General features: G+C 35.2%; 3 protein-coding genes across 4 annotated transcripts; 1 reads left to right on the top strand and 2 right to left on the bottom strand.

Moving 5' to 3' along the window:
* Positions 1-7,361, top strand: LOC107859359 (putative E3 ubiquitin-protein ligase RING1a). Its single transcript, XM_016704342.2, has 10 exons — positions 1-432; positions 579-621; positions 3,833-3,891; positions 4,991-5,072; positions 5,162-5,282; positions 5,378-5,419; positions 5,716-6,201; positions 6,415-6,522; positions 6,626-6,838; positions 7,026-7,361. The coding sequence occupies exons 1-10, from the start codon at positions 291-293 to the stop codon at positions 7,092-7,094; spliced, it is 1,365 nt and encodes a 454-aa protein (XP_016559828.1). The 5' UTR covers positions 1-290; the 3' UTR covers positions 7,095-7,361.
* A 7,557-nt stretch (positions 7,362-14,918) lies between these two features.
* LOC107861216 (spidroin-1-like) lies at positions 14,919-21,169 on the bottom strand. Its single transcript, XM_016706576.2, has 2 exons — positions 16,449-21,169; positions 14,919-16,357 (listed from the first exon to the last, which is right to left on the bottom strand). Exons 1-2 carry the CDS (start codon positions 16,902-16,904, stop codon positions 16,283-16,285), a joined length of 531 nt encoding a protein of 176 aa, XP_016562062.1. The 5' UTR covers positions 16,905-21,169; the 3' UTR covers positions 14,919-16,282.
* A 225-nt stretch (positions 21,170-21,394) lies between these two features.
* LOC107859358 (dormancy-associated protein 1) lies at positions 21,395-22,981 on the bottom strand. 2 transcript variants are annotated; one of them, XM_016704340.2, is made up of 3 exons: positions 22,732-22,981; positions 21,942-22,173; positions 21,395-21,784 (listed from the first exon to the last, which is right to left on the bottom strand). In XM_016704340.2, the coding sequence occupies exons 1-3, from the start codon at positions 22,826-22,828 to the stop codon at positions 21,739-21,741; spliced, it is 375 nt and encodes a 124-aa protein (XP_016559826.1). In that variant the 5' UTR covers positions 22,829-22,981; the 3' UTR covers positions 21,395-21,738. The 2 variants fall into 2 exon arrangements, with proteins under 2 accessions (XP_016559826.1, XP_016559827.1); XM_016704341.2 differs by having other exon boundaries at positions 21,942-22,158; positions 22,732-22,948.
* Between the last annotated feature and the right edge of the window lie 478 nt (positions 22,982-23,459).

Here is a 23,459-nt window from a genome sequence, read left to right as displayed (position 1 = left end):
AAATTTCGCAAAAAAGAATCTTGTACTTGGTGCTTCAACTCTTGTACCTTGTCTTTTATACAGCGTAAATCGTAATTATAGCGAAATTGCCGAATAGAATCATGTACAACGTGCTTTAACACTTGTACATTTCTCTTTCATATCACAGTACATAAGCAGCCAGCGTGAAGGAAGCTAGCTATTTTTCTATTTCAATTTTTCACCTCTCTTCCCAGTCCACCACCATACATCAAAGCCACCACCGCCCACCACCGTCGCTGGCGAGCTCCTTTCTCGGCTTTGAATACTCAATGCCTGCACAGAAGCGGCCGTACGAAGATTCTCCAACTCCTCCGTCACCGGAGGAAAAAGACGATGATTCGTTACAAGGTAATCAAAATCACGACGAAGAAGTCGATGACAGCGAAGGAGAAGGGGAAGGCGAAGGAGAAGGTGCGTGTATACATAGAGATGCGTTGTAAATACATGTGGTTTTTATTTGTATATATAAACAATTTTCAGCGGTGAGTAGTCGAGTTTTTTTTTTTCACTTATATAACGTGATGTTTGTGTTGTTTTGCTCTGTGTTTGACTTTCAGATTCCGATGGAACTACTTGTTCGAGCGGCGAGGAGAAAGATGAGTAATGCGCTCTTTCTCTATCTTTTACATTTGTATGGGTTTATGTATGTTCAGATGGAATAATGTGTGTTATATATACGTATGCACGATGTGTATATGAGTGTTTTTGTTGTAACGTTGAAGTCACTGGTGCGATTTGGGACCACGTGGAGTGTTGGAAATGGTGTATAGGTTGAGATCCACTAGCTTTGTTTTGTAATTGAGTTTGTATTTTGCTTCTTATGAACATTGATAGAGGAGCTCTGCGGCTTTGTCTTTACGTGGTTTGATTTCTTCATCCTTTTTGAGTTTTCGGAGTAATTAGTTAGATTTGTTTGAAATGATGGACGAACCGTCAGGGAATTTGAATTTTGATCAGCTCTATTTTATGCATCTGGTTGTTTGCTTGCATGTGGCAATTGGCATGTCGAGATGCAAGTCGAATCTATAATTTGCCAGGGCAGGCCAGCTTTGATTGGGTATGATTATGAGGAAATGTGCTGCTTGAGTTATTAGAAGATACTTTATATTTGAGTCATGAACTTGTATTAATTTATATTGCTTTCTATTTACTCTGACAATGTTTTGGCTGAATCGATGAAACTACAAAGTACCAGTGAAGATCATGACTGTCAAAGCCTCGATGAAATAATTTAGCTCTAAGTTAGTCAAGATTGCAAAATTCGTGCTTGTCTTTACTTGTTTTTTCCTACTCGACTTGGGAACAATATTTCCTGACACATTGAGTTCTTCTAACACGTGAACTCAACTTTTAGATTTGATTTTCCATAATTTAGAACTTTCTATTCATCTTGTCCTAGTTTCAGCTATAATCTGCGGTTCACAAATTGCTCTTCCACATCTCTTGAATCTTTAATCGACTCTCTTTCTTAATTCATACATTTGTTGAAAGAATTTACTCTGTGATTCCTTATGCATGAACTCAGAATATAGAGACTCCTCCCATGAGCAGTTTGTTGAGTGGACTCTGAAATGACATTTTTCTTTTGACCTAAGCTATTAATATCTGTGTCATGGTCCAAATTATGGCTGTGATACATTATTCTATAATTTGACCAAGTTGTTTTGTTCTTGAACCTGGATAATTATTGAGCATCTCGCTCGTCATATTTCCTTAATAATGAACCCTGAACATGTAATTTTAATTTATCCTCATGTTTTTTTTTCCAATAAATTTCTTTTCGCTGTTTTTTTTTTTTGAAATCGCCTGCTTAACAAGTATGTTATGTGTGCATTTTTAGCTTTTCTAGAGAAAATCTGCTTGTATTTCCTTATTTGTCTTTAATATCCAAAAATTAAATCATGTTCTTGTTTTTCTTTAATTGTTGGAAGAAAGAAAAGGTGTATATCTCAATAAGAAATAATTTTTAAATTTGAAAACTGTATCAAATACCATTTGTTTTTAAGCAGAAACTGTGCACTTGCTTGTGGAACTTCATTTGAATTTTATCTACTTAAAATAAAACTTCTGATGACTCTATTACGTGGTCCTCCACTCCTCCTTGATTCGTTGGATTCATAATAATTCCCCCAAACCCGGGCAATTGTGTTGCATTGTGCTTTCTGGAACCTGTGCATTTTACAGGGAGTGAGAGTAACAACTTTGGGAACTGAGTTTTAAATCCCAGAGGTGGCACTATCTGAATTCTTTGAACTAGGCTTACATCCTGACAGAGGCCGGCACTATGTGAATTCTTTGAACTAGGCTTAAATCCTAGCAGAGGTGGCACTGAGTTTTTTCCATTTGCCTAAGTTAAGAGTTGAAGACACATTATTTCATATAAAGTAGGGGAACACTGGAGAATCTAAAATTTGACTTTTTCTTTGAGTTGTTTTTATAAATCAGAAAGTGTCTAAATGTTGTCTCTTTAACTTGTAATACATGCCTTTGGAGAACAAATGAAGAAGGATGCTGCAGTTTTTCTTTTAAAGGAAGTGTGCATACTCTTTTATGCTCCATAATATAACTGACATTAGACTTGAATAAGCACGAGTAATTAAGTTTCTCTTTCTAGTAAATAACAATCTAAGCTACTAGAAGAGCTGGTAATAGAAACATCAAAATGGTGGGGTTGCACTCTAATAGAAACAGGAAAGATTGTCCAGTTATGGTCATGCTCGATGTTGCTCTTTGTTTATTACGACAACATGCTCTCAAATCAATAGAAGAGAGTCGAGCCTAGATTTTGCGTCTTTTAATGGACACATTAAATGTGTCATTCAAGGTAAATAAGTTCTAAAAAGCATATGAATATTTTTTCAAAACAGAGTGGGAAAAATTAAATGCGCTGAGAATGATTGGAAGGTTTGATTACAAGCGAATTAAAGTACTTTCTTGTTACGCCAGGAAAGGATTTAAACCTTTAAATTATCATATATTTTTTCCATTTATTGCTCCAGTAGATCCATACCATAAGTTGACTGTTACACACTTAGTATCTAGGATTAAAAGATACATCATCCATATAGTGATGAATATAGGCATATTTTGCTAGATCGATGATCTGTGTGCGTAAACTAGTTGGAAGAGCCAACACATTAGCCTAGGTTTTCGTTCAGTTGACAATAGTTACATATGCACAGAGACATTCAGGCTAAACCCAGTCCTAATAATGTTTTATTCGTTTTACCTATCAAAACAGTCTTCGTTTCTGGTTATAATTTATTTTTTTAATATATATGATACTATTTGCTCCTAATTTCATGACATCAGTCTTTTAAGCTGTATATATCAGGATATATAGTAGCCGGAATCAGACCCTCTCTTTCACTCGAGGGTTTCTTTGAAAAGTAAAATTCCTTCTTTTGAGAATTAATACCTTTAAAGCTGATTCTTCAAGATTTGTTGAGTTCGCGAAGGATTTTGATGGTAGAAGATCCTCTTACATTGTAGATTTAAGGATATAATATGTCGCAGTATCATTTGCCTTGTGAAGATCTAGAGCTTCTATGCATTCCTGTTTACACCCAAAATATAACTGTAAAATACAACTTGTTTTTATCTTATGGATTGAGTTGCTCTTGTCTTCAAAACATTTTAAATTCCTCGTCCTCCATATAATCCACCATATGGGGGCTGGACCGAGCTCCATCTTTTCTGAACTGATGAACTTCTATTCTGTGCCGAATGAGCAGAAATATTTGAATATTAATTTATTCAATATAGGGTATCCTAGATTTTGCCTATTGTGTTTACATTTGTTTGCCTGCAGATTTATCACCGTGAAACTTTCAGAAATTCGCAAAGAAGTACAGTGTCCTATATGTTTAGGTATGAGTCTCTGCTCTTGCTTCACTTTTTTTATTATTTTATTTTGTTAAAATTGGATGTCTGAAGAGAGTACGTCATAGCAAGATATGTTTAGTGTCACACCTCCTTATTGATACTATACTACATTTCAAAGAACCACATAAATGCATGTCAGCTTTATGTGGTTTTTGGAAGTCATGATGCATATGATTATGCTGCCTACAATGGGCTGTGTGCATGGTAGAGGTTGGGAGTGAGACATGCCTCTTAGCTAGAGTTATGAGTCAATTGTTATGACAGTATGCACTGGGATTATTGATGAAGTCCCCCCCCCCCAAAAAAAAAAAAAAAAAGCTGTTATAGTTCTTTTTTCATGTTAATTTGTAATATTTGTTGTCTGATGAAATGAGAAGCTTGGCTCATTGAGCATGTGACCCTGAGGTTGCCCTATGTTCGAATATTCTTGTTCCCTATCTGATTTTGATAGGTGTTGTGAATCTATATTGTTCAAACTCTTCCAAAATGCTGATCGTTGCCTGTTGGATCCTCCAAAAGTAAGGGTTACAGCAACATTTTTGGACAGTCTGAGCAACATAGTTGTGGATAAAATGGAGATTTTGGTGGGAAGCAAGGTTTTATCCTTGCTATCTTTTATTATATAGTAAATAGTTCTGTTCAATTAACCCACTTTTCAGTTTCTCTACCTCATAGTCTCTGCTCGAAATTATGTTTTTTGGGACTTCTCTTTCCTGTCAGTAACTGATATAGGTGAATTATTGTCTAGTTGCCTACATTTCCTATTTAGGATTGATATTTCTTTTTTCCCCCAAAATTGAGATTTACTCTGTGGATTCAGTACATGTTTCTTTCCTGTTGATTAAGCAACACATAGTTCCAATCTTGGAGCCATAAGGGGAAAGGTATTACTTATATGAGAAAACAGAATTGGTATTGACATATATTCACTAAGAAAAGAAGAGCTACATTAATCCCTGATGAACTGTTTGAGGAGCTACATATGACTATGATTGAAGATCTCCTCTAGAACGTAGTGATAAAGCACTGCTTTTGTAATGCATACCAATTGTTGCTTACCAGTTTACCACTGTGAAATGGGCAGGCATTATACGAAAGACCAGAACAGTTATGGAATGCTTACATCGCTTTTGCAGAGAATGCATTGACAAGTCTATGCGAATGGGGTACCTGCTAAACTTAATCTTTCATTAGTTGAGACTTGATAACTAACAAGTGTTTGCTTATCCAGTTAAGTATGTCAACTATATTTTAGGAACAATGAGTGTCCTGCTTGTCGTACCCACTGTGCTAGTCGTCGTTCTCTGAGAGATGATCCGAACTATGATGCTCTAATTGCACATCTATATCCAGATATTGATAAATACGAAGAGGAGGTACTATTATGTTTCACTCTTGATCACTCATGGCAAAGGTCTACCATTGACCTGTTTCAGGCACATGGATTAAAACTCTTTTGTGTATCACTCAGGAATTGGCTTTTCATGAAGAGGAGAAAACTCGAAATAAGCAGGTGAGCCAATCCAAGCTCAGTGCCAATGATGTATTATTCCATACAGATTATTGACTTCAATAGCAGATATTTTTCGTTCCTGTAAAGTCGTCAGTTCATCCCAGTAATGTATGTGTGGCTGATTCCACGTGCAATATCAAAGAGAACTGTGGAAATATATGGGTCATTACATATTTTATATCTTTTAGAACCCATTGATCTGAGCTTCTGAATGTCTACGGGCAACCAAATCACTTGCCTACTTGAGTTTCATTTTCCTCTTTCACCACTTCATAGTTTTCTTACTCTTTGAACAGATACAAGCTTCAATTGCACAGACATTACAGCGACAGTCTGAAGCGTTAGGAAGGAAACGGACTGCTAGAGCTGCGAGGAGATCTCAGGGAAGCTATCGGAATTTAAGGGGAAGAAGAAATTTTCAGGGTGCTGACCACCAGATATCTGATGCGGAGGAAGATGCTAATCATGATGTTGGCAAGGATTCTTCCTCTGCCGATGAGCGCTCGATAGGAGTCAAACCAAAGCGGCACAAAAAGAGGGCAGGACGGCCTTCTCAGGCCTCAGCAGCCAGTGACGAAAATGATGCAGAAACAAACCAAGAATCATTTGGTGCATGTGGTGGACTTATTCGCTGTTCAGAGATTCTAGCCTGGGGAAAAGGTGGCATGCGAAGTAACAACAGGCATGGGAGTCTTGGTGGAGGCATTGGAAAGGTCTCCAGGAACAGTCGAGTCTCAAAGCTGATTGATTCTCTAAGTCGTGCAGATGAAAATCAAGGGAAGGTACAGCAAATCAATACTAGTACTAATTGATTGGATCTTTCCTTTTTCTTCTGTTGTTGAGGCTGCAGGATATCATATTCTGATCAGTTCTGTACATTTGTGATAATCTAATATTCACTATTGCTATTTGCTTGTTGCTTTATTTAGATATTATGTAGATAGATTTTGTTTGGTTTGCAGTGTTCTAATTAAGTGGATTTTTTTCCCTTTCAGTTGGAAGTCAACCTTATGCTTGTTTCCTTGTCCGAAGAGGATATACCAAGTTTACAACGACCTTATCTTTGCTGCCAGCCAACTATGGAAGTTAAACATTTAAGCCAGGTAAGTCTACGGGCATAAACCTTTTTACACTTTTATAAACCTAAATTGCAGATAGACAAATTTATGTCTGCATGCTTCGTTTGAATTTATACTCTATATGCAGCATGTAGCTCAGCAGACTTCCGTAGAAGTCGGCGAAATAGACATAGTGCTGATAAAAGAGATAAACCCCGCTGACAACCCTTCAAGTTTTGATCTCGTTGCCATTTCCAAACCCAATGTTGGAGATCCTTCTAAATTTGAAATCCATACAGTGAAGGAGCATCAAACATTGGGGGAAATCCAAGAGGGATGTGGTTTTAACCAGCGTAATCTGGTGAGCGCCCTTTAACCATATGTACTATTCCAGAAATGTCTGACAATCTTATATTTGATAGTCTAACTGATGCATTCTATTGAGTTGTCCTTTAAACAGCACACACTGATCCTGAATACACATTCTTCTATTAATTCCCATCCTTCCTTGGATTTATCTTGAGCGTAGCTAACTTGCTGTCTTTCAGGTCTTGGCATATCGACGAAAATCAAAGAATGGGACAGACCATGATGAAGGGAAGGAGGTGATCATGTAATTTTGGCTATACACAGAATATAATACTCGATAAGAAGTTTAGTTTCAACTGGGGCATGGAGTTCTCTGTAAATCCATATAGAAAGTAATTAGATCAGTAAGCTGTATGTAGTTCATTATTCAGGAAAGGTTCCCCACCCCCATCCAGCTACGACTCGACGTTTATTCACCTTGAAGTGGTTATGAACAAAATAGTGTAATGATTTATTTACACCTTGAAGTGTTTACGAACACATTAGTGTGATGATCTATTTACCTTTTATGGACTCATTTCGTGTAGTGTGATCCAAGTGACTAATATTATAGCGTTAACTAGCCATGATGTTGGCTTGTGCATCAACTTTTAAAAGAAGAATGGTGCTGCTTCTCTCATATTCTACCAGCATGTAATCATCCTTCTGCTTCTTGCTTAAAGGTGTTACAATCCCAAAACATCTGCTGATTGATTTCTAAAATCATGCTTTGGGGGGAAGATGCTTATTGAAACTTTTGTTTGGGCAACCACCCTTTTGCAAAAGGATTGTTTTTACTCTGAAAAATTGGTTTCTAATTTTTAGGATAATCTTTGGGCATATTACCCCCACCTCGTTTACGAAGCCCGTAGTAGATGGTGAATCAATGTCCATGTTGATCAGCGAATTCTCTTTGCCTTATTTGACCTTTGAGAGTGGAAATGAAATCTTTTTAGATTTCTTTTCCATTTCCTTTCAGATTTCTTTTCCCTTCATTTGTGAATTGAATAGTTTAAAAGGGAAAGGTAGGAGTGTGGTTTACTGGTTTTTCGTGGAACGGAGGATTCTGATAAATTTATTTTTGCTTAAGTCATAGATAGAATTTAAATTTGTTTTGATATTTTATTTGAGCTATAATTATAAAATAAGTGCGTTACACTCATGATGACGAGATAATTTAACGAATTAAATAATAACACATGTCAAGTGAGTCAAAAAAAATTATTTTAAATTATAGTAATACATAGCAACATAAGAAAAAAAATTAAAACTTTTTCTTGTGAAGCTTTCATCAACAAACAACCATGGCGAAAGCGATGAAGCAAACCCAGAAACTATTGAGAAAAAGGGCAATTCTAGAGAGAGAGAAAGAGAAGGTCAATGGATCCTTCTAGATATCTGAATCATTTTCTTATCTGTCCAAGAACTACAAAATATCATGTCCTTATGTACATACGTAAAACAATCAAAGTGGGCTGGGTATGCATAGGCCCATATACACAAAACATACAAAACATGAAAACAATTATCTGAGCTGTAATACTATGTATTGGGCCTTGTCATCTCTGGATTGGGTCTATTCTGTATCTCCACAGCCCCCCTCAAGCTGGAGGGTGATGACACTCCGAGCTTGAGCAAGAGAGAATGATGAGAAGGACCAATGAAAGCCTTAGTCATAACATCTGCTAGCTGGTTACCACTGGAAACAAAGTGAGGAGAGATAAGAGCATTATTAAGACATTCACGAACATAATGACAATCGATTTCAATGTGCTTGGTACGTTCATGAAACACCGGATTCTTTGCAATATGTAAAGAGGCCTGGCTATCACAAAATACAGCGATGGGATGAGTGATATAAAGACCAAGGTCACCCAACAATCGAACCAGCCAAGCTATTTCAACAACAACCCTTTGCAGAGCTCTATGAGGCAGAGTATAAAGAGATAGTGGGCTGTTTTTTACTTTTCTAAGAGACAGGGCTACCACCAAGCAAAATATAATATCCGGAGACACTCTTTCTGGAAATAGAACAGGCCGCCCAGTCAGAATCAGAGAAGTCTTGGAAAGAAAAATCATCAGAATTAGAAAGCAATATGCCTTGAGATGGATGTCTGGATAGATATCTCAAAACATGTAAGCCTGCCAGCAAGTGGGGTTCCTGAGGATGTTGTAGGAACTGACTTAAATGCTGAACGAAAAATGCAATGTCAGGTCTCGTGTGTTGAAGAAAATTCAATTTTCCTACAAGCCTTCTGTAAATGCTGAGATTAGCAAGTGATCCATAAACAGTTTCATAGAAGGATCAGGAGGTGTAGAAACGGTTGAATAGTGCTGACAGTTGGATTCAGTAAGTAAATCAGTAAGATACTTATGTTGGTTCGTAAGATAACATTGAGGATGAGTAGAATTTTCAAGACCAAGGAAATAATGTACATGGCCCAAGTCCTTAATTTTGAATTGAGCATCCAAAAATTGTTTGAGAGAAGTCAATTCAGTAAGATCATCACCAGCTAGGAGCATATCATCAACATAAACAACAGGCACAATGAGGGATGAACCTGATTGTTTAGTGAATAGAGAATAATCATTTTTACTAGAGGAATATCCCCGAGAAAGCAAAGCCTCAGATAATTTGGAGAACCACTGCCTAGAGGCTTGTCTATGCCCATAAAGAAACTTTCTCAGTCTACAAACTAATGGAGCAGAAGACGTAGGGGCAGAAACCTCAAGTCCGAGGGGAATATTCATATAGACCTCTTCATGAATATCACCATGAAGAAAAGCATTGTTGACGTATAACTGAAACACTGTCTAACCTCTTTTAATACAAGAGTAAGTAAACACTTAACAGTGGTGAGCTTGACCACTGGCGAGAAGGTGTCAGTAAAATCAATTCCCTCTATCTGTGTATCACCTCGAATGACAAGCCTAGTTTTATACCTCTCAATAGATCCATCAGCCCTCTGTTTAATCTTATAAACCCATTTGCAAGGAATGACTTTCTTGTGAGGAGAAAAAGGGACAATGTCCCAAGTATGATTGGCCTTAATGGCCTGAAATTCTTTTAGCATAGCATCCTGCCAAGCAGGATGTTGACAAAATTGAGGTTCCTGTGTATGGACCACATTTGTAGATATCATGGATGGCATAGAAACGGAAGAACAAATGTATTCGTTAAGATAAGAAGGTAGATGGGTTGGTCTAGTGGATCCTCTGAGAGAAATAATGACAGAAAGAATATCATTTGTAGTAGATGTGGGAGGAGTATTAGGGTAAGACAGATCTGTATTATTATTAGAAGGTGATAGAGAAGGAATAGAACCAAGGTCTGTAAAAGGAAAGGAATTATCAAGAGGGAATATAGAATGGGAATGAGTAGATTGATAGGGAAATATATGCTCATAGAAAATAACATCCCTGGAAAACAAGATAGAGTTATTGGAGAGGTTGAGTAACTTGTAACCCTTTTTACCACAAGGATAACCAAGGAAGATGCAAAGAAGTGATCTTGGTTGAAACTTATCCCTCCCTACCTTAGGGGTAGTGGCAAAACATAAGCAGCCAAAGGTTTTGAGGTGAAAATAACTCGGAGGGGTGCTTGTGAAGTCTTTCAAAAGGAGAGGAATTATTCAAAATAAGAGAAGGCATTCTATTTATGGTGTATGTTGCAGTAAGGACATAATCACCCCAGTATTTCAAAGGTAGGTGAGACTGAAAGAACAGGGCTCTAGAAACTTCTAAAAAGTGTTTGTGCTTCCTTTCTACAACACCATTTTATTGCGGTGTATAAGGTACAGTTGTTTGGTGTAGAATACCTTGGGTAGAAAAAAATGCAGAAATTTCAGCACTGTTACCAAGTTCAAAGGCGTTGTCAGATCTGAAAGTTTGAACTTTGAAATGAAAATGAACAGAAACCATAGAGACAAATGCCTTGAGTATAGCAAATGCATTTCTTTTACAAGAAATTAGGTGAGTCCAAGTGACTAGTATAGTCATCTACCAAAGTCAGAAAATATATGAAACCCGAATAGGTTTTAGTGTTATATGGTCCCCAAATGTCCACATGTTCTAATTGGAAAGGAATAGTAAATTTATGGAGCTATCAGGAAAATGTAATCTCTGTTGTCTGGCTAAAAGACAAATGGGACAAATAAAAGATTGTTGAGAAGAAAGAAAATGAGATATGGAAGAAATATGTTTCATTTTGCTAAAGGTCATATGCCCTAGTCTTTGATGCCAGTATATGTCCCACTTGGTCAAACCAGATTCATTACAACTAGGCATGTAATGCAGTGAATTAACAGTAGAATGAAAACTAGTACATTTAGAAGTATTAGAATTAGAAACACTAGAAACATTATTACTGGCAGAATGTAAAGGGAAAAGGGTAATAGGAATTTGAGTTCCAAGTGAACTAGAAACTGTAGGGACACTGCATGTGCTGGGAAACAGCTCGACATCTGGTTGAAAATAGTACAGTCTCCCAATAGCCTTACCAATTGCCAGTGGCCTTTTCAGAGAAGGGCCCTTGCAGGTAACATTGAAGTTTAGTGAGATAGGCAACACAATTTAGTTGAGAGATGAGTTGATGCAAGGATATAAGGTTGAAATAGAATGAGGGAACTAGCAATACATTGGGTAAAATGATGTCATGTCTGAGATATAGTGACCCAGTAGACATAACTTTCATTTTTTATCCATTTGGAAGGGTGACTAGGTAAGGTTTGGGAAGAGGTAACAAGTTATGTGGGAGGTGTTTATGTGTAGTCATGTGGTTTGTTGCTCCCGAGTATAAGATCCAAGGATGTGTACCTGGACGTGGTGAATTATCCATACATGAACCTACAAAATTTTCAGCATAGGCAGAAAATAAACCTTCAAAGCTAGTAAAAGCAGAATCCCCAGCAAAATGTGTAAAAGCTGAATCCTCAGAACAATCAGACCCAAAACTATATCGAGGAGAAATTTTGGCCTGATTAAACAAAGTTAGAAGGTGATCATATTTCTCCGGACTGAACCTATGTGAAAGAGAGGTAGAGTTGAATCCATAGGAAGATAAGTAGAGGTTACAGTTGGAGTCTCAGGTGGATTGTAGCCAGAGGGCACAGCAGTAGTCTGAACACAGGAAACTAATTTCCTTGACTTGTTGAACATATAGTCCGGTGGATAACCAAATAATTTGTGGCACTTGTCCACAGTATGGTTGGTTTTCTTAGAATATTTGCAAAATAGACCAGAAGAACCTGGAGGACCTGGAGTGAAACTACCACCACCTGTTCCTCTTTTTGATTCAAAGTTCACCTTCTGAGGGAAGGGTCTGTTAGAATTTTAGGAGTTAATATTCCCTTTCGGATAAGGGACTCTAGATGAAGAGTAATATGAATAATTGTGTGTTGAATGGTTGGGGGATATAAAAGAAGCAGCATCACCAGAGAAGTTGTTGTTAGTATGAGGGATTTCTTTTTGAATCTCATCTTATTGCAAAAGAGAGTAAGCTCTACTGGTTGAGGGAAGAGGGTTCATCATTAGGATGTTACTCTTGACAGTGGAATAGGACTCATTTAACCCACTTAGAAATTGGAATAGTTGTTGATCTTCTATGAAGTTTCCTAAATCACCACACGTGCAATTTGGTCCAACATAAGCACTGTTTAATTCATCCCATAAATTCCTAAGTCTAGTGAAATATGTTGCTATGTCAGATGACCCTTGAGTGAGGGAAGAAATTTCCCTCTGCAACTGAATATACTTGGAGCTATTTGAGCTACCAAATCGCAGGTTTATGTCATCCCATACCTCTTTAGCAGTTTTAAGACAAATAACACTAGTACCAATCTCCCGCGATACAAAATTTGTAATCCATGCTTTGATCATGTCATTACATCTCTCCCAATAAGGAAAGTAGGGAGAATTGGGGACCGATCTAGGTATTCTACCATCAATTACTCCCAGCTTATTTTTGGCCGACAAGGAGGTTAACATGTTACTCCTCCATGTTACAAATCTATTACCATCGAAGGGCACAACCACAAGTTGACAACCCGGATTGTCCGATAGATGGAGATAGAAAGGGTGTGAAATATCGAGAGTAAATAGAGCAAAACCATCAGTAGTATTAACTGGTGTTGAAGTCATGGCTAAATTATTCCAAATCAACTACGACGAAGTAGTGACCAACAACTAAGTACAGACGCAACAAAAGCAGATGAAGAAGTGAGATACAATACCAAGCTTCTTCAACAATCGAAAGAAGTAAGGGCCTTGAGCAACCAAAACCGACGAACCACCGTGAAATGCTAGAAATCGCAACACCAAGTGCAAACAAGATCACACCAGTGAAAAAAATCACCTAATGGAACCTATCACATTAACAATCGAAGAAAAATAAGGAAATCTGAGAGATATGTGATGAGGGTAGAATCGGAAGCAAGCCCAGAGAACGTTGATTTCTTCTCTGATACCATGTGAAGCTTCCATCAACAAACAACCATGGCGAAAGCCATGAAGCAAACCCAGAAACTATTGAGAAAAAGGGAAATTCTAGAGAGAGAAAAAGAGAAGGTCAATGGATCCTTCTAGATAGCTGAATCATTTTCTTATCTGTCCAAAACTACAAAATATCATGTCCTTATGTACATACGTGAAACAATCAAAGTGGGCCGGTATGCATAGGCCCATATACACAAAACATACAAAACATGAAAATAATTATCTGAGTTGTAACACTATGTATTGGGCCTTGTCATCTCTGAATTGTGTATATTTTGTATCTCCACATTTCTTTTAAAGAAAAAAGAGAAAAAATGTTAAGCCATCAGCTTCTTTACTCTATCTTCTTTATCAAATTTTAATTAGTACATCTAGATTAACAAAAAGAAAAAGAAAAACGACCCCCCACCCCCTCCTTCTTTGTCCTTCATTTGCTTTTCCTTTTCTCTTCTTTTTGAATTTGTTTCGTTCTTTATAGGTGATTTTTTTTATATTTATTGAGAGCGCAAAAGCTTTTTTATTATATTATTGATAAGTTTAAATTTGATTTGAATTTGCCTCATGATTATTTGTTAAGTTTTTTACCTGGATTTTTTGAGTATTTTTAAATTTGTAAAAAAATACATTTTAAGGATTTTAATGCTTGTGTGAGGTATTTGCATTTGAGTTAGTTAAATGAAAGAATGATTTAGTTTTTCTGTGATGAAGAAAAAGATGGAAAGTGAGGATCGGGGGGTTGGGGGGGAGGGGAGAGTGCTTATAAGGTATTCAATGAATTTTCAAGAGGATTTGATTTGCATAAAAAGGTGAAAAATTAGATTGAGGAGTGACAAAATTTATCTTACATTTATTTGACTCCCGAATAGTGATCAAGCGGAGAAATAAACAGTAGGAGTGATTCATGAACTGTTAAGTTTACTTATATTAATGAAGACGGAGAGAATATTTATTGAGTTATAAAATTATTCTCTTTATAATTTTTTTATAGGTTCCAAACTGCTTTAAAATCAAGAAAATAGGGTGAAGAAGATAGACAACATGGGTTTTGGGTGCTTCTCTTTTATTTTTTTATTAATAAATTATTATTTATTAAAGAGAAAAGACATCTTTTCCCCCCTGAAATTGTCCTCCCAATTCACTTTAGCACTTAAACTTAACTTCCGTTTATATACCCCCCTTAACATCTTTAAAGTGAATTATTTCAACCCCTTAACGGCCCGCGTATAAACAAGCGATGTTGAACGCGTAAAAACTCATTTTTTTCTTTTTAAATTATTTTCTCTTTCTTTTAAATACCCGTTTGAACCCTCCTAATGGTTATATCTATTTTTCTATAAAAGAAACCCTAATTTATCCTCTCCTTCTTCATCTTCAGTCCAAATTTCTTCAAATCATGAAAGTGATGCAAATAATAAAATTACTTTCTCTTGATTTGTATTAATCCGCATAAATTTGGGATTTAAAAACATAAAATCAAATTGATTTTAGCTTCGTCTCTTTTCGTATTAAGGTATAATCTCATTCGTTACTTTGTCTATGTTTTATTAGGAATTACTTTCAAAATGAATTTCTGAATTACTTTGTGTCCTTTAATTTTTTTCTTCTAAATTACTCTTTATCTTATTTGTTGAAATAAATTTCTTGTAGCACACAATAATGAAGTCAGTTAACTTGAGTAAACTATGTATGGAGGAAAATGATTCTGCTTTGAAGCAAGTTATTCATTGTAATCACGGAATTTTGTTGCATTTGAAGACATCTTGAACTTCAAGTAATCCCGATAGAAGATATTGGTCATGTCCTTATTATGGGGTAAGTATCAAATTTTGCATTTTCTCTTGTTATTTTGATAGAATTGATTACCATTGAAGGGTCTAAGATCTTGCGATTTTTGGCATTGGAGGGATTCAGAAGACATTGATCCGAGGTCCAAATATGTGATTCCTAAACTAATAGAAAAACTAGGTGAGCTCGAGAATGTAGTTGAATCTTGTTGTTTCAATGAAGTTGAGAAATTGATTGGATTGAGCAAATCAATCAAGAAAGATTCAGAAGAAGTTGACAAACCAAAAGAATCAAAACACGATGATAATGGGATTAATATGAAATTGGAGAAGTTGAAAGAAGAGATTTAAAAAATCAAGGAGAAAGAAAAGAATTGGAGACGAATAACTAAAGGAAGGACTAGAAATAATACTCACTTCTTTGTTGTGTTTTTTTGTTGTATATTAGTAATAGCTTTAATCTATTTGGTTGGGATGCTCTATATGAAAAATGGTTCAATGAGGTTACTTTACCACTACGTTGTTGTTATATGACGTGTTGTAAATTATTATGTTAGAGTAGTGCAACTTCTTTTGTATTTGGATTCTCTTATATATATGAAGAAGAGAAAGGTTGCTAGATGAAGTGAATCATGTTTGTTTATCTTTTGTAATGGTGCAACTAACTTATTTTGCGTTTTTTTGAGTATTTATAGTTAAATTGATTATATTTGAATCATTTAGTACCCAAAAAATAAGTGCAGACAACAAATTGCAATTTGAAGTTGTAAAATGTCCAAATACTGTAGGCATAACATATTATAAATGCAGTAACAACTGCTGATATTTCAACAGAAACATTAGCCAAAAAAATGCAGTCACAACTGCTGATATTTCAACAGAAATATTAGCCAAAAATACAGTCACTACTGCATCATTGTTTTCAAAATATGTCAAATTAGTGCAGTCACAGCTGCATAGTTGAAGTCACCACAATTGAACTACTAGCTAAGTTAAAATCACTACTATTTCATTACACACCATCAATACAGAAAGAGAAAAACATAATCAGGCTTCTACTGGAAGGTTGTTGAACTTGTTTGGCTTAGATTATTCAGTTTAGCAACATTTAACCTTGTCCTCATTCTTTTTTGTGCTCTTATGTCTTCGAGTCCTTGTTGGGTAACAACTTTCTTTCCTTTTCATTTCACACCTGAGGTTGGTTTGTGATGTCCAAGATTTTCAGTTATTATGGTGGAGTTCATAGGCATTTCAGGCTGATAAAAATAAAAAAGAACAAATTTAACTAAAGACTTGAAAAAGGTTTACTTTAAATTAGACAAACATAATCAGGACATTTTAACTTACATTGAGGACTTTAAAGCCACTCTCTGTATGAAGCACCCCCATTCCAACCATCCTAGGTCTTTCATAAGGTATCCCTCTACCTTTGCTAGCACCAGTGACACCATCTCCTCTTGATGTACCAGTACAATCACCAACACCAGCTCCTCTACCTCTACTAGTTTCACCCACAACTACAGCACCAGTTGTTCTACCTCTACCTGCTCCACCAACAACTGCAGCACCAATTTCTTTACCTCTACCAACTCCACCAATAACTGCAACACCAGCTCCTCTACCTCTACCAGTTCTACCAACAACTGCAGCACCAGTTTCTCTACCTCTACCAATAGCTCTATCAACAACACAAGTTGCAGTTTTTTTTTCTCTATCAACACCCACAGCAGCAACAGCAGTTGCTGCAGGTGATCCTTTTGTCTCTACCAGTAGCTGCTGTTGCTGCAGCAGCCTACAATACATAAGAAAAAATATAATGAGAGAAAAAAATTAAAGCAAATAAAAGAGAATTAAAATACTAGTAAATTACAAGTAAAATGTTACCTTTGTAGATTTTTTTGGTCTTCCTCTTCTTTTACTTGTGCTTGGTGCTGCTGAAGAAGAAGCCACACTAGTTCTAGTGGAACTTGAATTCAATGAACAACTCTTTTTATTATGACCCTTGTTGTGACATGTGCTGCAGGTCATCTCAACACCCCTCTTTGATAACTTTTCAGTCCTGTTTTCATTCTGTTTTTTTTTTAGATTTACTGAGTTTGCCTGGAAGCTTTCTTATTGTAGGTGGTATAACAGAAAGATCGGTTGACTTGGGTCACATTTTCATACCAGTAACAGACTGAATGAAGTAACTATAAGTTTTGAGGTAAGTTTCCTTAGTATACCAATGAGTAACATAGTTAATAGGTTCTAACCTTCTAAAGTGTAGTGCAGCTATGGCATGACAACAAGGTATACCTTTAAACATCCAAGACCTACGTGTACAAGTATTATCCCTCAAATTCACTATAAAAGTATTTCTCCATCTATCCTTAACTTCAAAATCAAATTCACCATTCCACTCAAGAGTACACTTCATTGCTTTTGATGTGTTCTCTTGCAACACTTTTAGTGCAATAGGAGAAATATCAGTAATTCATGTTTCAGAAAACTGTCTCAATTGTCCTATTCTTCTCATCACCTTAACCCTTATTTCCTCAAGCATTGATATGATAGTCTTGTATTTTGCCCCTAGTATCCATGAGTTGAAGCTTTCAACCATGTTATTGTCAACACTATCACAATAACTGTGATATTTGAAGTAAACCTTAGACCACCTTTCTATGTTGTACCACAGAAGATTTCTACAAATTTTATCTCCTAACATCTCCATATGTTCTAAATTTCTTCTCAATTCTTGCTCATATGTAGATTTGGCTCACTTCCAAAAATAGTTTCTTCTTTCAATACCTCTTCAATTCTTAGACTAGTGGCTAGAACATGTCTAGCACACATTCTTTGCTCTGCATTTGAGAGCAAATTTGAAATTGCACCGTCAAGACCCTCAAACAAAATAAAATATATCAATTGACATAAGGATGAAACAGGTCCAAAAAAAAAATTCAGAAAATGAATAAGAGAAAATATATGAGGTTACCTTCTGCATATCAGTAATAGTAATCACTTCAGACCCATCTACCAGTTCAAGATCATTTTTCAGAAGTCTAACAAATCATTTTCGAGTGAATTTGTTTTCAACTTTAACCACTACCCAAGCTAGTGGTAGCATCTGGTTATTCCGATCCTTACAAACAGCTACAAGTAATTGACCCTTACAAACACCTTTCCAAAAACAACCATCAAACCCAATACATTTCCTGGCACCATCTTTGAATGCTCTCTTCAAAGCATCAAAACATATGTGAAAAAATTGGAACTGTTTCTTTCACCTTCAAAAGTTTCTTCACTAAGCCTCACTACACATGTATTACCTGGATTACCTGGATTAATCTTTAAAAGATCATTCCTATAATCCAAAATTCTTTTGAACTCCTCCGTATGATCACCCATAATTTGCTTCAACACAATGTTTCTAACTTTTCTTGCTACAATCCTCCCTATATATACCTTTAAATAATTTTTTACTAACTCTTAAATCTGAAAAACTCTAATTCTAGGTTCTGATGTTATTCTGTCCATATACCTTTCTGCTAAATACTTAGAATTCACCAATTCATTCTTTGTTGTGGCATTACATTTGTGGACTGAAATGTACTTCTTAACTAGAAAATATGTACTCCTAGAATCAATGCTTGCAAATAACAATCATGGACAACCATCTACACACTTTACTCTTAACCCTTTTTTATTCATTCACAAACTTATTTAGCTCTACATGTTCTTGAACAACATATCTAGTAAGAGCTTTTCTAAACTCTCCAACATTTGCAAAACAAAGTCCAAGCTCTCAAACTATTAATTTACAAGTAGGATCAAGCATAATCTTCTTATAATTTCTTTTGCTCTCCTTACTTTTCCTTCTCTTCTAGCAGGCTGTTCAACCTCAGCATTCCCATAAATATCCTGATCAGAATCTATTTTAAAACTTACCTCATCATTTGAATCAATATATGTCTCATCTCCAGCTATCTTGCCCTCTATACTATTTTTTTTCTTGGATAAAATTACATCATATCCCACATCCACTCTCTTTTTACCTAAGCTAACACCTCTTGCTTTAGGCTCTTGTTTTTTTCTCTTTTTGATTTCATCAAATCAATTTTTTTTGGCGGCCCTCTTTTATTCCCTCAAAATTCTTACCTCCTCATGAACATCACTACCATACTCATCATCTCCACCTTCATCAAAGAAATCACAATAATCTGATTTTTCATTAACATCACTTTCACTTTCCCAATCTGATGGAATAATTGGGACATCTGTTGCAGTAACAAAAGCAGTGTCATCTAACTTCTGATTAATAACAGCAGAAACACTATCCAAATTCTCACTAGTAGCAGAAACACCATTTACACTACCCAAATCATCACTCCTACCACCACCTAAGTTCTCACCCCTAGCAACAACACCACCATCACCCAAGCCACCACTAATAGCAAAAACACCACCACCACAACCACCTAAGTCCTTACCAATAAAAGAAACATCACCACCACCATCTAGGTCTTCACCCCTATCTGTAGTACCATAATCACTCAAATTTTTAGTAAAAGTACGTTCATAAGATATTGCAGCTTCTACAAAGTCCTCTTCAAACTCTAAATCATCACAGCCCCTAAGTCTTCACTTAACTCTTTATAAAAATCAGGACAAGATTCTCCTCCTACATGAGAGTCATACTCAATAGATGGGACCACATTTGCCACATCAACTAAATGTGTCAAATATAACTCAATAACATCTCCATTTCTAAGTAGAGGTAAAATACCTAAAATATCCCTATCACATATTACTATTATTAATTTTTTTTTTAGAGGTCTGAGATAAACAATACACGAGGAACAATTATACCTAATTTTCTTTACGATATTAATAAATTCAAAGTAAGAAAGTCTGTCTACATCCACATTGAAACAGTCAGTAACAGTACCTGATACTTAATACTCGATTTTTGTTATAATTTACCTCCATGGTGAAACCTCAATATAACATACACAACATTCATGGTTAATCTGAAGAAAAATAAAAAAGATAGTAGCTTAGAATTATTCATGGCAAAAATTCTAATATCAAAGTAAAACAATCTTAATAATTATTGGAGTAGTCAAATTTCATCGTAGTAACCATGAATTTCATAAAAAACCATTTGAAGTGAAATCATGTGAAACCGACTGAATTTGAGTCAAATCGACTGAAATAGAGAGGTTTTAGAGAAAAAGCTGAAATAGATTATTTTTTAGGTTTTCGAGTATTTGATTAAAGTGGATCGGATTATAAACGAGAAAAGATCGAATTATAACATTAACCAATCAAAAGGCACGTGCTTAACAATATCCAGCTTTGACTTGGATTAGGCTGTTAAAAGGGTGAAATAATTCGATTTAAAGATGTTAAGAGAGATAAATAAACGAAAGTTAAGTTTAAGTGTTATAGTGAGTTAGGAGGAAAAATTCAAGGGGAAAATATATCTTTTCTTTTTATTAAATAAAATTTTCAAAAAATAAAAATAAAATATTATATAAAATTTATTCATGTGTCCACAATGAGTGAATACCACGCGACATCACGTGAATAAAAATAAACTTAAATGAATCAAATTTTGAATGAATTAGATACATAATAGGTACAAATCTAAATTAAAGAATCCAAAGTGAAATTTCAACAAATTTAATATACTTAAACCATTTATCTTTTCCTTTTCTCGGGTCTGCCGAAGAAAATATCTCTATCCTTTTAAGGATCGTTTGATGTTAGATATAAATAATTTAAGAGATAAATAATTTTAAAATAAAATACTTCACCATTTATACTATAGTGATGAAATAACTTATTTCATATATACGATGAAATAAATTTATCCCATATTTAATTGGAAGAATTAATCAATAGTGAGATACATAATAATGGAATAACTTATTCCATATATACGATAAAATAAATTATTTCAAATAATCTCAATATTAATTATCCCAAAATCACAATTTCCCAACCAAACGATCCTTTAGTTGTTAGAAATTCAATCTCTCATTTCTCAACACAGTAACAGCCTTTGCATTACTTTACAATTTTATCTCTTATTTTCAACACGTCAAATCAGGTAACATTCAGGACAGGCCCACATATGTTATCACTAGCTAGAGTGGGCAATAAGCCACTGCCAAGTTTCATTTATTCAGGACAGGCCCACATATGTTATCGCCACTCCACTGCCAAGTTTCATTTAATTATGTTACTTAATTGAAACAAGATAAGTATGAACTTTCAAAACGATGATCACACTTGACCACCACATACACTAACAAACAAAAACATCACAATATTTATTTCAGATATTTAATTTTAGCTAACAAAATCGAGCCACTGGTCTACCACCATCAGTAGAGTAATAGTAACAACTTCACTTGTAACTGGAAAACCACTGACGGCCATTAAAGCTTTCTTATAAGTTAGCTCGGAAAACTCAATTTACAACACACGACAACTTAATACCCAATAGAAAAAACATAGTACTATATTCACAAACAAACATAAAAGTCCAGCAACCCATACTTCATTAACGAAGCAACTCGCAGAAAAAGAAAAACACTATTTACATGCAGATTTTCAAGATCATGATGCTTCTTTAGCCACCCAAAAGCTCTCAGCTCTTCTCATGATGCTTAGATCTGGTGTTCCCACTGTACAGCCTGCCATCAAAAATCAAACAACACACTCATAATAACAGTTATAATAACATTTGCACCACTTAACTTTTCGTATCACCCTTCGACCAGTAATTAAATTAAACAAATTAAAAGTTAATTTATGCTATGCTATTATGATCTGTATGGAGTTAAAACTTACCAGTCATAAACAGTGGGAGCATTAGGGTGAGAAGGCTTATCAAACACCTCAGCACCAATCCTCCTGGTAGCTAGATTGCTTCCTGGGTGAAACACACTCCTCCATACGTTCTCCTTACGTACCGTCGGCGACGTGTTTGTCGGCGTCACCGGCGTACCTGGCGTCGGCGGAGTCGCCGACATCGACAGAGACCTCTGGTACTTGCTAGATCCTTCTCCTGATGATTGCCCACCTTCACCATAAATTAAATATATATACAAGATCAATTCAAAAAATTTAAGTTAATTAGTACTACATCTTCATCAATTTTACATCTTTCTACATATACTACTAGCTTTAGAACAGAGTGTTCTCTATCTATTTCCCCCCACCCCCGTGAGTATGATGCATACAACATAACACTGGATCTTCATAAAATTAAACATATATACAAGATCAATCAGAAATTTAAGTTAGTACCGGATCTTCATCGATTACCACATTTAATTTTTCTTATATTTATTAATGCGAAATTAATTAGAACAGAGTGTTTTTCATTTTTATCCCCTGAACATCATGCATAAACATAACACTGGATCTTCAGAAATTTAAACATACACACGAGCTCAATTCAGAAAATAAAGTTAGTACTGGATCTTCTAGTAGCCTTACTCTTACTTATATATGAGGATCTTAATGAGAACAGAGTGTTTTTCAGTTTTTTTTTTTTTTTATTTCCCCTAAATATCATATGCATAGAACATAATTTAACAAGTGGATTTAGATATGCTTTAGGGGGAATCGGGAGTACCAGTATGAACAGAGAGGCTCTTTCGGAGTTTGCCTAGGCCTTTATCAGGGCTGGGACCAGCCATAACATCATCCCAAAGTTTATCAATCAACACCATCTTCTCTCTTAGCTAAGCTCACTACTCGTTTCTTCCTTTACTAGTTTGTATTGTTAGTGTGAATCTTTGATGGCTGGTTGGTACAATATATAGAGTTTTTTTTTTTTTTTTTGGCACTCCAAAATATCTGATCTCAAAGGCTCCTACCGTTTTATAATAAATGAATTATTAAATTTTAATATATAAATATAAATTTAATATAATTTTTTATTTTTATCAAAAAAAATTGATCTTGTAATATTTTTATAAAAGTTAATTAATTGTCAAATTATAAGGACAAATTTAAAAAAATTTAATAATTTACTTATTTTAAAACACCAATAAATATCTTAATAATTCATTTATTTCGAAACGAAAGAAATACAATTTAATTTTTTACTTTTTTTATTTTATAATAATGGCGTTACCTATAATGTCATCACTAATACTGAATAATAAAACTCTATCCATTACCAGTGGTGCAATGAATTAGTTTGTCCTTTTTTAATTAGAGATCTTGAATTTGAATTATGATATGATTTTTTTTTTTTAATAGGGAGCGTTTTCTCAAATAAATTTTGTGCAGTCTGAATTTAAATTAATCAAAATCTAATATAAATATCAAACATCAGATAAAAAATAAAATAAAAAA

This window comes from Capsicum annuum, chromosome 2 (assembly GCF_002878395.1).
Source record: "Capsicum annuum cultivar UCD-10X-F1 chromosome 2, UCD10Xv1.1, whole genome shotgun sequence".
NCBI lineage: Eukaryota > Viridiplantae > Streptophyta > Magnoliopsida > Solanales > Solanaceae > Capsicum > Capsicum annuum.
Note: the sequence above shows the minus strand (reverse complement) of the source record. Positions and strands in the feature narration are given on the sequence as shown.

Bases quoted from the DNA above. Each gene is read 5' to 3' on its own strand.
- LOC107859359 (XM_016704342.2), top strand. From the start codon at position 291: ATGCCTGCACAGAAGCGGCCGTACGAAGATTCTCCAACTCCTCCGTCA. The intron at 622-3,832 runs GTAATGCGCTCT...GTTTGCCTGCAG, and splicing joins AGCGGCGAGGAGAAAGATGA to ATTTATCACCGTGAAACTTT. The intron at 3,892-4,990 runs GTATGAGTCTCT...TGAAATGGGCAG, and splicing joins ACAGTGTCCTATATGTTTAG to GCATTATACGAAAGACCAGA.
- LOC107861216 (XM_016706576.2), bottom strand. From the start codon at position 16,904: ATGTATTGTAGGCTGCTGCAGCAACAGCAGCTACTGGTAGAGACAAAA. The intron at 16,358-16,448 runs GTAAGTTAAAAT...TATTTTTATCAG, and splicing joins GTGGCTTTAAAGTCCTCAAT to CCTGAAATGCCTATGAACTC.
- LOC107859358 (XM_016704340.2), bottom strand. From the start codon at position 22,828: ATGGTGTTGATTGATAAACTTTGGGATGATGTTATGGCTGGTCCCAGC. The intron at 22,174-22,731 runs GTACTCCCGATT...TTTATGGTGAAG, and splicing joins GAGCCTCTCTGTTCATACTG to GTGGGCAATCATCAGGAGAA. The intron at 21,785-21,941 runs GTAAGTTTTAAC...TTTTGATGGCAG, and splicing joins GCTCCCACTGTTTATGACTG to GCTGTACAGTGGGAACACCA.